The sequence below is a fragment of the Rhamphochromis longiceps genome, linkage group LG3, assembly GCF_057381845.1.
Source record: "Rhamphochromis longiceps isolate RC_006_pf linkage group LG3, R_longiceps_female_GT1.1, whole genome shotgun sequence".
Taxonomy (NCBI): domain Eukaryota; kingdom Metazoa; phylum Chordata; class Actinopteri; order Cichliformes; family Cichlidae; genus Rhamphochromis; species Rhamphochromis longiceps.
In genome coordinates, this window is record NC_140559.1 from 25,470,935 (window position 1) to 25,483,883 (window position 12,949).

At 41.5% G+C, this 12,949-nt stretch overlaps 1 protein-coding gene across 1 annotated transcript in view; it reads left to right on the plus strand.

Annotated features, from left to right (window-relative positions):
* Window positions 1-12,498, plus strand: part of LOC146673645 (neuropeptide Y receptor type 2-like) — a 52,604-nt gene extending 40,106 nt beyond the window's left edge. Inside the window, exons 3-4 of the mRNA XM_085384489.1 lie at window positions 9,419-9,551; window positions 12,458-12,498. Of these exons, the coding sequence (XP_085240615.1) occupies window positions 9,419-9,551; window positions 12,458-12,498 (174 nt within the window). The remainder of the gene's footprint in view (window positions 1-9,418; window positions 9,552-12,457) is intronic.
* The last annotated feature ends 451 nt before the right edge of the window (window positions 12,499-12,949 follow it).

Below are 12,949 nucleotides of genomic sequence, written 5' to 3' on the forward strand. Positions count from 1 at the left end.
TGCCTAAATGATTTTTCCACCTTGCTATACATAAAGCTATAGAATAGAATAGAATTCAACTTTATTGTCAGTGCACATGTCACAAGTACAGGCAATGAAATGCAGTTTGCATCCATCCATGGCTTTAGCCATGATATTACAAAATATATATTAGCAATTATATAGATATATTACAGAAATGGGTCTGTGTGTGTATATATATATAAAACACCCAGCACGCCCCTGCGGGCGGTTTATCCTTCAAGCTCGGGTCCTCTACCAGAGGCCTGGGAGCTTGAGGGTCCTGCGCAGTATCTTAGCTGTTCCCAGGACTGCGCTCTTCTGGACAGAGATCTCCGATGTTGTTCCTGGGATCTGCTGGAGCCACTCGCCTAGCTTGGGAGTCACCGCACCTAGTGCTCCGATTACCACGGGGACCACCGTTACCTTCACCCTCCACATCCTCTCGAGCTCTTCTCTGAGCCCTTGGTATTTCTCCAGCTTCTCGTGTTCCTTCTTCCTGATATTGCTGTCATTCGGAACCGCTACATCGATCACTACGGCCATCTTCTTCTGTTTGTCTACCACCACTATGTCCGGTTGGTTAGCCACCACCATTTTGTCCGTCTGTATCTGGAAGTCCCACAGGATCTTAGCTCGGTCATTCTCCACCACCCTTGGGGGCATCTCCCATTTTGACCTCGGGACTTCCAGGTTATACTCGGCACAGATGTTCCTGTACACTATGCCGGCCACTTGGTTATGGCGTTCCATGTATGCCTTGCCTGCTAGCATCTTGCACCCTGCTGTTATGTGCTGGATTGTCTCTGGGGCATCTTTACACAGCCTGCACCTGGGGTCTTGCCTGGTGTGATAGACCCCAGCCTCTATGGATCTTGTGCTCAGAGCTTGTTCTTGTGCTGCCATGATTAGTGCCTCTGTGCTGTCTTTCAGTCCAGCTTTGTCCAGCCACTGGTAGGATTTCTGGATATCAGCCACCTCCTCTATCTGCCGGTGTTACATACCGTGCAGGGGCCTGTCCTTCCATGATGGTTCCTCGTCTCCCTCCTCTTTCTTGGGTTTCTGCTGCCTGAGGTATTCACTGAGCACTCGGTCAGTTGGGGCCATCTTCCTAATGTATTCTTGGATGTTCGTTGTCTCATCCTGGACTGTGGTGCTGACACTCACCAGTCCCCGGCCCCCTTCCTTCCGCTTAGCGTACAGCCTCAGGGTGCTGGATTTGGGGTGAAACCCTCCATGCATGGTAAGGAGCTTTCTTGTCTTTATGTCAGTGGCTTCTATCTCCTCCTTTGGCCAGCCTATTACCCCAGCAGGGTACCTGATCACGGGCAGGGCGTACGTGTTGATGGCCCGGATCTTGTTCTTACCATTCAGCTGACTCCTCAGGACTTGCCTGACCCTCTGCAGGTACTTGGTGGTTGCAGCTTTTCTAGCGGCCTCTTCATGGTTCCCATTCGCCTGTGGGATCCCCAAGTACTTGTAACTGTCCTCTATGTCTGCAATGTTGCCTTCTGGTAGTTCAATCCCCTCAGTTCTGACTACCTTCCCTCTCTTTGTTACCATCCGACTACACTTCTCCAGTCCGAACGACATTCCAATGTCATTGCTGTATAGCCTGGTAGTGTGGATCAGTGAATCGATGTCTCGTTCACTCTTGGCATACAGCTTGATGTCATCCATGTACAGGAGGTGGCTGACAACTGCTCCGTTCCGTAGTCGGTATCCGTAGCCAGTCTTGTTAATGATCTCACTGAGGGGGTTCAGGCCTATGCAGAACAGCAGTGGGGACAGAGCATCTCCTTGGTAGATCCCGCACTTGATGGTGACTTGTGCTATGGGCTTGGAGTTGGCCTCTAGTGTTGTACGCCACATCCCCATTGAGTTCCTGATGAAGGCTCTTAGGGTCCCATTGATCTTGTACAATTCTAGGCATTCCAGTATCCAGCTGTGGGGCATTGAGTCATAGGCCTTCTTGTAATCAATCCAGGCAGTGCACAGGTTGGTCAGTCTGGTCTTGCAGTCTCGGCTGATTGTTCTGTCTACCAGTAGCTGGTGTTTTGCACCTCTGGTATTCTTGCCAATTCCTTTCTGTGTCCCGCTCATGTATTGACCCATGTGCCTGTTCATCTTAGCCAATATGATGCCTGACAGGAGCTTCCATGTAGTACTGAGGCAGGTTATTGGTCGGTAGTTGGAGGGGACCGGTCCCTTCTTGGGGTCCTTGGGGATCAGGACCGTCCGGCCTTCAGTTAGCCATTCCGGGTGTCTCTCGTTAACTAGCAGCTGGTTCATTTGTGCTGCCAGACGCTCGTGGAGTGCAGTCAGCTTCTTCAGCCAGTAGGCGTGAACCATGTCGGGCTCTGGTGCTGTCCAACTCTTCATACTGGAGACCCTTTCTTGGATATCTGCCACTGTGATGGTTACTGGACCCTGTTCAGGGAGGTCGCTATGGTCTGCCCTCAGATCCACTAGCCACTGAGCATTGCCGTTATGGGTTGCGTCCTTCTCCCATATGCTCCTTCAGTATTGCTCCGTCTCCAGCCTTGGTGGTGCTGTTCTCTTATTATTATTGTTCCCTTGCCACTGAGAGTACACCTTTAGCTATATATATATATATATATATATATATATATATATATATATATATGAAAACTATACAGAAATATGAACTATGCAAGTCATAAACAGTTGTAGAATTAAAATTATCGTATTGTACAGAATGTTAGTTTTTACAGAATTATACAGTAGCGCAGTTAAGTGAAATATGTGGATAATTTCTATAGAGGCTATATAAAGTGCTAGTGGTTGTGAGTGGTGGTTCAGCCATGTTTTTATTGTGTGTATGAGGGTCTTGTCCATTATGTGTGTGTAGGTGGTTGTGGATGTGTGTATGTTCAGTCCATGAGTTTAATGTTGGACAGCTGTAGGGAAGAAGCTGTTCCGGTACCTGGTGGTCTTAGTCCGGAGGCTCCTGTAGCGCCTCCCAGAGGGCAGGAGGGTGAAGAGTCCATGTGATGGGTGACTGGGGTCTTTGATGATTTTCCCAGCCCTTTTCAGACACCGCTTCCTGTAGATGTCATTTATGGCAGGAAGTGGTGCTCCGGCGATGCATTGGGCAGTTTTCACGACCCTCTACAACGCCTTCCGGTCCGAGGCAGAGCAGTTCCTGTACCAGACTGTTATACAGTATTGTGGCGAGCTCAGAGATGGAGGAGACGGAGGTATCGTTCGGTCTTGCTTCCCATGAGCTAGCCAGGGAGCACAGCCGTTTATTAACATTTGGAGAAACACACACTGCCGCTAGCTAGCTGCTCAGCGCGGCAACAACAACAACAACAACACACAGGGCGCCCTCTGACCCCGGAAGGACACACCGTTGCAACGAGAGGGCGTCACCCGTCACCATGGCAACATACACAAAACATAACTGTACAAACAGAACCCCGAACAGCCCTGACCCGCTACAGTATGTTTGTCAGTATGCTCTTAATGGTGCAGCGATAGAAGTTCACCAGGATGTCTGAGGACAGGTGGTTCTTCCTCAGAGTCCTCAAGAAGAAGAGGCGCTGGTGAGCCTTCTTGACCAGCTTGGAGCAGTTGGTCGTCCAGATGACTATAGTACTTCATCAACCAGTAGCGATTTTTGATACGGGTGACACGGGCGGTTGCCCAAGGCGGCATCTTGGTGGGGGCATCACGGGCATCGGCAAAAAAAAAAAAAAAAAAAAAAAATTGCTCGTACTCATGCTGCCCTGACATCAGCCAGCGCATATTGGGAATGGCATAGGCACCGATCGGTTTTCTGTCGCCCATTTGTTGGGAGTAAGGGTGCCTTCCGTTTGCGAGGTGCGCCTGCTGCTTGTGGTACAGGGAGGAGAGGGCGGGGCGGCGGGGGATTCACTGGCTGGCTGGAGCGGCATCTAATACCCAACTCGCAAAATAAAACCAACTAAAAACAAAACAACAAACACGAAAACACCATGATTATAATTTGCACCGATGTTTTTTTGAAATTCTATACGCGAAAAGTGAGCGTGAGAGCCCTCGGTGCGCCTGCTCGCTGCTGAAGTCAAAGTAAACTTTATTGTTATCTCTGATACATACAGTCCAGTACATAGAGAGACGAGACGACAAGCCTCCAGTTACAGCAGTGCAAGTAACCCGCTGAAAGGGGAGGGGGACATGCTGCTTCCAAATAGAGCAGATTTCATTCATAATGATGTAAATCCAACACCATTATGTATTCATGATTTGAACCCTGGGTTGTGTGAAATCCCAGAAATAAACCTTAGCCAAAGTGAATCTGTGAACTAAAGTGTAGGTCTATTAGGTCAAGTTGTGGTGATCCTCGAGTTGGGGGATTTGTGTTCACACTATAGTGCAAAATTAAAGATTTTTCTTTTTTTCTGACAGTACTTTTCTGTGTTCATAATTCCATCTACCTCAGGCCTCCAACATGTTTTACCGATGGCTGCAGACACTCACTGTTGTACCTCTTTGCTGACCACCGCCATACAACCTAACCATTCTTTTTTCTTAGTTTATTCATTAATATAAAATGATCAATTGTATCAAACGCCTTCTTTAAGTCTATAAAAACACCAACAGTATATTCCTTATTATCTATTGCATTAGATATCCCTTCTACAAGTTCCATCACTGCCATCGAAGTGGACCTTTTCGCTCTAAAGCCATATTGGTTATCACTTAGATTATGCTTCTCAATATATTTATCAAGTCTATTAACAAATAACTTTCCTAAAATTTTTGAGAACTGTGGGAGTAGTGATATTGGCCTGTAATTGGTAAACTGACATCTCTCTCCATTTTTATGGATTGGAATAACTTTTGCTATTTTCACTTGTGAGGGAAACACACCAGTTCGAAAGGACAGATTACAAATGTATGCGAAAGGTTGCACTATATATTCTATAATACTTTTAACTAACATCATGTCAATACCAAAACAGTCAGTGGACTTTTTATTTTTAAATGTCTTCACAATGTTAATTATTTCTCTATGAGTTACAGCACCAATAAACATGGAGGACACATGGACTGAACCACCACTCACAACCACTAGCACTTTATATAGCCTCTGTAGAAACTATCTACACCCTCACTTATCTTAACTGCACTACTGTATAGCTCTGTGTAAATAATCATTCTGTACATTCGATAATCTTTAATCCTACAACTGTTTACAACTTGCATAGTTCCCATTTCTGTATAGCTGTATATCCCAGATTCTGTAAAGTTATTTATTTCATATTCTGTATAGTTTTTCATATTTATATCCTGTTCATATCCTGTACATAGCTTGTACTCACTACAGCCTGTACATACTTATAGTTATAGAATATTCACAACATACTTCATACCGTGTACATTATAACATACCATAATAGACCCATTTCTGTAATATACTCACATATCTATATTATTGCTAATATATATTGTAATATATCTATATCACTAAAGCACTTCTGGATGGATGCAAACTGCATTTCGTTGCCCTGTACCTGTGCATGTGCAATGACAATAAAGTTGAATTCTATTCTATTCTATTCTATTCTATTCTATTCTATTCTATTCTGAGTAATATGTTTATTTAGGTCGTTATTATTTCTTGACTCTGAAATTTCTTTTGCTAAATTAAAGCCAACATTTACAAAGAAATCATTAAATTCATTTGCAATGTCTTTAGTTTTATCAAGCACAATATCTTTATCTTTTTTGAAATAGTCTGGATAATTCTTATTTTTTGAGCCCTTTTTGATTATACTATTTAATATCCTTCATGTTTCTTGTGTGTTACTTCTACTTTGTGTGTTACTTCTACCACCTGAGCTACAGCCACCTGGCTGTAGCTCAGGTGGCAGAGCAGGTCAGCCACTAATCAGAAGGTCAGTGGTTCGATCCCAGGCTGCATCCTGGCTGCATGCCAAATGTCCTTGGGCAAGATACTAACCCCGTGTTTGCCTACTGGTGGTGGTGGTCAGAGGGCCCGGTGGCGCCTGTGTTCGGCAGCCTCGCCTCTGTCAGTGCGCCCCAGGGCAGCTGTGGCTACAATGTAGCTTGCTATCGCCAATGGGTGAATGACTGAATGTAGTGTAAAGCGCTTTGGGGTCCTATGGACTAGAAAAGCGCTATACAAATGCAGGCCATTTACCATTTTACTTTGCTCCAATAATTTTTGGTAATATTCTTTCTTACTTGTTCTTATAATATTTACTAATCTATTTTTATATAACTTGCACTTCATTTCAGCATCTTTTGTCCTCTGTTTTATGAATCTCCTATATAGATTATTATTTTTTTTTTTTACATGCATCTTCTATCCCCTTTGTGATCCATGGCTTATTTGATCTGTGATGCTTTCTAGTGATTTTCATTAAAGGACAATGTTTTTCATATAGTGAAACTACAGTTGATAGGAATGCATCATATGCACTATTTAATCTTCATTTGCAAAAACCTCATTCCAATTGCGTTCTTTTAAGTCCACCTGGAGGGCAGCAATGGCTCTTGTTGTTCTATGTCATATCATATCAAATGTTTGATTGTTTTGTTTGTAGTTTTAATCCCAAAATAATTTTGAAAAATTGCAAAAACAGGAAGATGATCGCTTATATCAGTTATAAGAAGTCCACCTACTATTTCATAGTCAATTTTACTTGTGAATATATTATCTATCAATGTAGCTGTATCAATTGCTATTCTACTTGGTTTTATAATTACAGGGAAAGGGGAATTACTCTACATTGTATTAATGAAATCTGTTGTTTTCTGATGTCCATTTGGGTTTAGCAAATCTATATTAAAATCACCACAAATTATTTGCACTTTATCATTTAGGTTGCTAAACATGGCAGCAAGTTTTTCATTGAATGTCTCGAGGCATGATCCTGGTGTCCTATAGATGCAACTTATAATTATATTGTTAGCTTTTTCAACATGGATTTCAATAGTAACACATTCCAATACGTCATCTATGGTGCTTGACATACATTCAATCAGACTACATTTCAAAACTTTATCTACATATAAAGCAACACCGCCTCCTTTTTTATTCACTCTGTTCATTGTAAATAATTCATATCCTCCCAGTCCCATTTCACTAACTTTCTCATTATCGAGCCATGTTTCTGATATTGCAATTATATTAAAATTTTTTAACTTACTTAAACATTCTGTAATTTTAGAAAATATTTTATACAGGCTTCTACTATTGAAATGTATGACCAACAATGCATTTGCCATTTTAATATTCCTATTGAATTGGTCGTCTGTATAGTACTCACAAGTATTATTGGTGTTATTGTAGAAGTGGTTATCTGGGTCAATGTTACTTTCAGGGTCATGCATGTTGTGCTCTGCATAGTTGAAACGTTTTGAAGTTTTTTTCTCAGCGTGTGTCACAAAATAACCTCCTTGACAGTCCTTTTTATAATCAAAGTCTTCCTCTTCAATATCTCTGAATGGAAACCTATAATCTGTGTCCAAACTTGACATTTATGTGTTTTTTGTTTTTGTTGTTGTTTTTTCTATTGTTTTTTGAGCCGTAAGGCCAGAAACACTTTCCATTCCTGATTATGTATATTGCTCTAAGTCTTTGAGTTCTCTTATCATCACAACTTTCGCTTCTTTGGGATTGCCATTTAGTCTTATCATTACTTTGCAGTTCCTCGTCCATGTCGCTTATATCTTATTTTGTTTTTTCAGGCTGCATGCCTGTCTTGAAATTTCAGCAGTCTTTTTCGTTAAATGTGCATTTAAATACACACCGGTCCGTTTCAGCTTCTTTCCCTGTTTCAGTAACTCAATCTTTGTTTTGCGACTCACAAACCGAAAAATAATTGCTGGCTTTGTTTTACTGTCTTTTCTGGGGAGTGTGTGGCATGCTGCGATATGATGGCTCTGAATACTTACATTCTTCGTTTGAAGGAATTTTATCACTTGCTTTTCAAGTATTTGCAGCTCCTCTACCGGGGCATCTTCACCGTCTTTACCTCCGCCAGCTGTTACTCTGCTGTTCGGTGTTGCGTCTCCAGTCCACTTATGACTAAATCATCCATTCTTGTGTATTGTTCAAGGTCCTCGATTCGCCGTTCCAAGTCGTCTATTTTCTTGTCCTTCTCCTTTATCATGTTTTTTAGTTGTTTTATTTCATCCATTAGGTCATGTAGCATACCTTGTTGTTTAGCCACTTTGCTCAGTTCATCAGACATGAAATTAAGTGATTTCTTAATCTCCTCCAACTCCTCTTCAACTCCTGGGTTTGCTTTTTTAGGCGGCATTCTGAAAATGGTGAGATTGGTATTACCTTGTGATGGCCCGTTGAAGTCACTGTCGATTTACTTGTTGGTGCCTTGCTAGAGGAGCCTGGGCCCAGTGGCTTCTGGAGGATCCTGGGCCTGGTGGCTGCTGGAAGAGCCTGGGCCTAGTGGCTGCTGCAGGATCCTGGGACTACTGGCTGCTGGAAGAGCCTGGGCCTAGTGGTTGTTGGAGGATCCTGGGCCTAGTGGCTGTTGGAGGATCTTGGGCCTGGTGGCAGCAGGAGGGTCCTGGGCCTGGTGGCTGCTGGAGGATCCTGGGCCTAGTGGCTGCTGGAGGATCTTGGGCCTGGTGGCAGCAGGAGGGTCCTGGGCCTGGTGGCTGCTGGAGGATCCTGGGCCTAGTGGCTGCTGGAGGATCTCTGTCAATCTCACCTGGGCCCACAACACCAACGTGCTGGTAAAGAAGGCCTAGCAGCAACTGCATTTCCTCCTTGTCCTTTTAGGAGACATTTTAGAGCTTCTAGTGGTCCTCAAGTATCGCGTGTCTTTCCAGGAATCATTGACAGCACAGTTTTTGAGTGGAGGCAGGTTGTCGCGGTACAAACGATGGTCCTATTTGCTGCTATGCTCCTTCCTGGTTGAACTGAATGTTCTTAGCAGCGTTTTCCTTCGTTTTTGGCTTTTACGTGTGGACGGGATTTTTAAAAAAAATGAAAACAGAAAATCTCAGTTTTCAAAAATACCCGTGTACGTGTGGACGTAGCCTAAAGTGATTGCAATTTTTCCCATTATTCCCATTTACCCTTACATCAGTCTGCAATACAGCCAGTTGACAAGTGACTGTAGGTTCAGACGCTCCAAATGTGTCTTATGTTTCAGTTTGTTTTTTATATTATAACACACTGTTTTGCTCTCTGTGTAAACAAAACATATTATAATTAAATAAATTTGGTAAAAGTAGGAAATAAAACATAAAACTATCTAAAAGAAGAGTATCATATAATCTCGATTCATTCTTCAGTTGAGGGATACAGAAGTTCCACTTCACATCACCTCTGTTTTTTCTAAATTAGTTTATTCTGCTGCAACAATTTACCTCTGAGACATGTTTACAGCTGTTTGTTTGTTTTGTTTTACAGGTGGTGTTGATCCTGGCCTACAGCACCATTATTGTGCTGGGAGTTCTGGGTAATTCTCTTGTCATCTATGTCATCTATCGCTTCAAGACGCTCCGCACTGTCACCAACTTCTTCATTGCTAATTTGGCTGTTGGTAAGTTTATACATACAGACGCACGCCAGCAGCTTTTTGTTGCTTCTAATATAATACTGTCACTGTGCTCAGAGCAATAAAACACTTTCTGACATGTGTAGGTGGTGGTGTTTGTGTGTTTTTGTCTCCAAGTGCATGTCTTCTTAAGATTGCTGGGAACTTAATCTGTTTGGGAACATGAGCCCATGACAGAAATCATTCAAATTTAAGATTTAAAGATAAGAGTAAGGTTAAAAGTTTGGATTTGGTTGAGTTTATGGTAAAGTTAGGTTTGTGCTATTGTTAAAACAAGGACAGTGTGCCGTTATGGGTGCATGTCTGATGCAGGGGCATTAACACCTTTCTTATATCACCACTCTGAAGACCAATGAGCGTTGTCAACAGGTTTACTGACATTCAAAAGGGTAAAGGCAAGGCAAGGCAAGGCAAATTTATTTGTATAGCACAATTCAACAACAAGGTGATTCAAAGTGCTTTACAGAGACATTAGAAACAAAGACAAATAAAAAGCATGATTTAAAATTGATTAGAACAAGCAAACAAACTAACTAACAACAAACAAAACAGTATATAGAATCAAAACAGATAAAATCAGAACAGTAGATAAAATCAGTAGTTAAATGTAAGTTTTGAAATTTAAGCTTAAAAGTGTGGATTTGGTACTTTATTCAAATGCAGCTGAGAATAGGTGAGTCTTCATCCTGGATTTAAATAAACTGAGTGTTTCAGCTGATCTGAGGCTTTCTGGGAGTTTGTTCCAGATATAAGGAGCATAAAAGCTGAATGCAGCTTCTCTGTGTCTGGTTCTGACTCTGGGAACTGATAAAAGATGACCTGAGGGATCTGGAAGGTTCATACTGGGTCAGGAGGTCATTGATGTATTTTGGTCCTAAACCATTCAGAGCTTTATAGACCAGCATCAGAACTTTAAAGTCTATCCTCTGACGGACAGGCAGCCAGTGTAAAGACCTCAGAGCTGGACTGATGTGGTCCACTTTTTTGGTCTTAGTGAGGACTCGAGCAGCAGAGTTCTGAATGAGCTGTAGTTGTCTGACTGATTTTTTAGGTAGACCTGTAAAGATGCTGTTACAGTAATCAAGCCTACTAAAGATGAATGCATGGACTAGTGTTTCCAGGTCCTGTTGAGACATCAGATCTTTGATCCTTGAAATATTCTTGAGGTGACAGTAAGCTGATTTTGTTATTGTCTTAATGTGTTTTTCTAAGTTTAGGTCTGCATCCATCACTACACCCAAATTTCTCGCCTGGTTTGTGGTTTTTAGGTGTATAGATTGAAGTTCTCTGGTGACCTGTAATTGTTTTTCTTTGGCGCCAAAGACTATTACCTCAGTTTTGTTTTTGTTTAGCTGGAGAAAATTGTGGCACAACCAGTCATTAATTTCCTCAATGCATTTACCAAGAGCCTGTACAGGGCCTCGGTCTCCTGGTGACATTGTGATATAAAACTAAAAGCAAGACAAAAAATACAGTCATGACATACATATGTGCAGCATAATATGCATTTATATACCACCCTGCTACTACATAGCATATGTCTAATTATGTAAACTTTTTAAACTACTACTGATGCTATCCCAGACGAACTCCAAAATCACAGGTAACTAGCTTAACAAAAGGACTAGCTTTACAGCCAAATACTGCATTAGCGGGCAACATATTGTACAAAAAACAAAGTTGCAACTTATACTTTAAGTACATACCGGCGATACAACCATAAACAGAAGATGTGGACAGTATTTCTTCCAACAGGACACCATAAACTGTGTGCCGATATGTTTCCCTTCTTCTTTCTCACTTGCTTTGCTTGACTGAGCGGATTACTTGGAGCAGCCACAGAGGGCGCTGTAAACACATAATAAATAACAACTGACTGAGAATGATATTTTAGTGATACAACATTTTACAACTTTTAGTGATACAGAACAGACAGCTTCATGTTAAGGATTCCTCAGGATGACAAGTCTTCAAGAATTGTGCATTTATACAATTTATGCAATTGCAATTTATATAAGCACAGAGATAAGTCCATTTTTAGAGCCCTAAGAAGATGATTACCCTTTCCTAACCTTCATTAGTGCTGTTTTGGTGCTTATTTACAATATTATTAGGAAGCACTGAAATCATTTGCATTGCTATGCAGATAATACCCAGTTTGATTTATTAATGAATGTAGATGATACAAATTATGTTCTTAAAATATAGGCATGTCTTCAAGACATCAAGACCTGGATGACCTCAAAGTTCCTACTTCTAAATTTAGACAAAACTGAGGTTATGGCACTCAGTTCTAAAAGTGTGAGAAACATGGTGTCTAAGCAGATAGTTACTTACTGGGTAATATCAACTTGGAGTCATTTTTAACAGGATTTGTCCTTCAGTGTTCACATTAAGCAAATATGTAGGACTGCGTTCATTCATTTGCTTAATATTGCTAAAGTCTCAGAACAGCCTTCAGCTGATCCAGAATATTTCAGCAAGAGAGCAAAATGAGATTGCAAAAGGAGACTTTTCTCTAAAATTGGCTTCTCTTCATTGGTTATTATTCAATAAGGTATTGAATAATCAGGCTCTGCCATATCTTAAAGACCTTATATCAGCCCATTATACTAACAGAGCACTTTACTCTCAGACTGCATGTTGTGGTTTTGAATAGTGGAGAACTGGAGATCAAGCATTCAGCCATCTCTAATAAATAACCTCCCAGTTTGAATTTGAGAGACTGTCACTCTCTCTACTCTTGACACTAGGTTTAAAACTTTCTTTTTCTTGAAGGTTGCAGTTGGCAAACTTTATCCTTGCTAAATCATTAGCAGTTATTATACTCTGGTTCTTGCTCCCATAGTGACTCTTTTGTCCTGTGTCTCTCTGCTTTCTTCTCTTTCCAGTCAGTACCAAGGAGTTGAGGCAGATGGCTGCCCCTCCCTGAGCCTGGTCCTGCTGGAGGTTTGAAAGTAAATTTAGAGAGTATAATTGAACCAGGTTTGGCCCCTTGTAGAAAAAATAGAAAGCCAATACATATCCTGAAGTGGAGATGTGTGGTATCAAGGCTTTCCAATCTTAATGCTTCCCACAGGAGGGATTTATTTGATTTGGATTTTTGAAACTATTTCCGAATGTTTTCTGCCATTTTCATTGCTTGTTCTGTTCTTTCTCCATTGTAAGTTTTACACATCCAGATGCTCGTTCCAGTGTTAAAAGGTTGTGCCACAGACATTATGAGCCATTTTGCCTGAAAACCCCTCTTTGGATTGTTTCATCACGTTAATAATGTTAGCGTTACCCATCTGGTGATCTGAATGATAAAAGTTAACTTAATGGAGACTGCCCTTGGTAATATTCCTTTTAATCCCTGGTGGTTTTGTGGATTTTCATCTTTA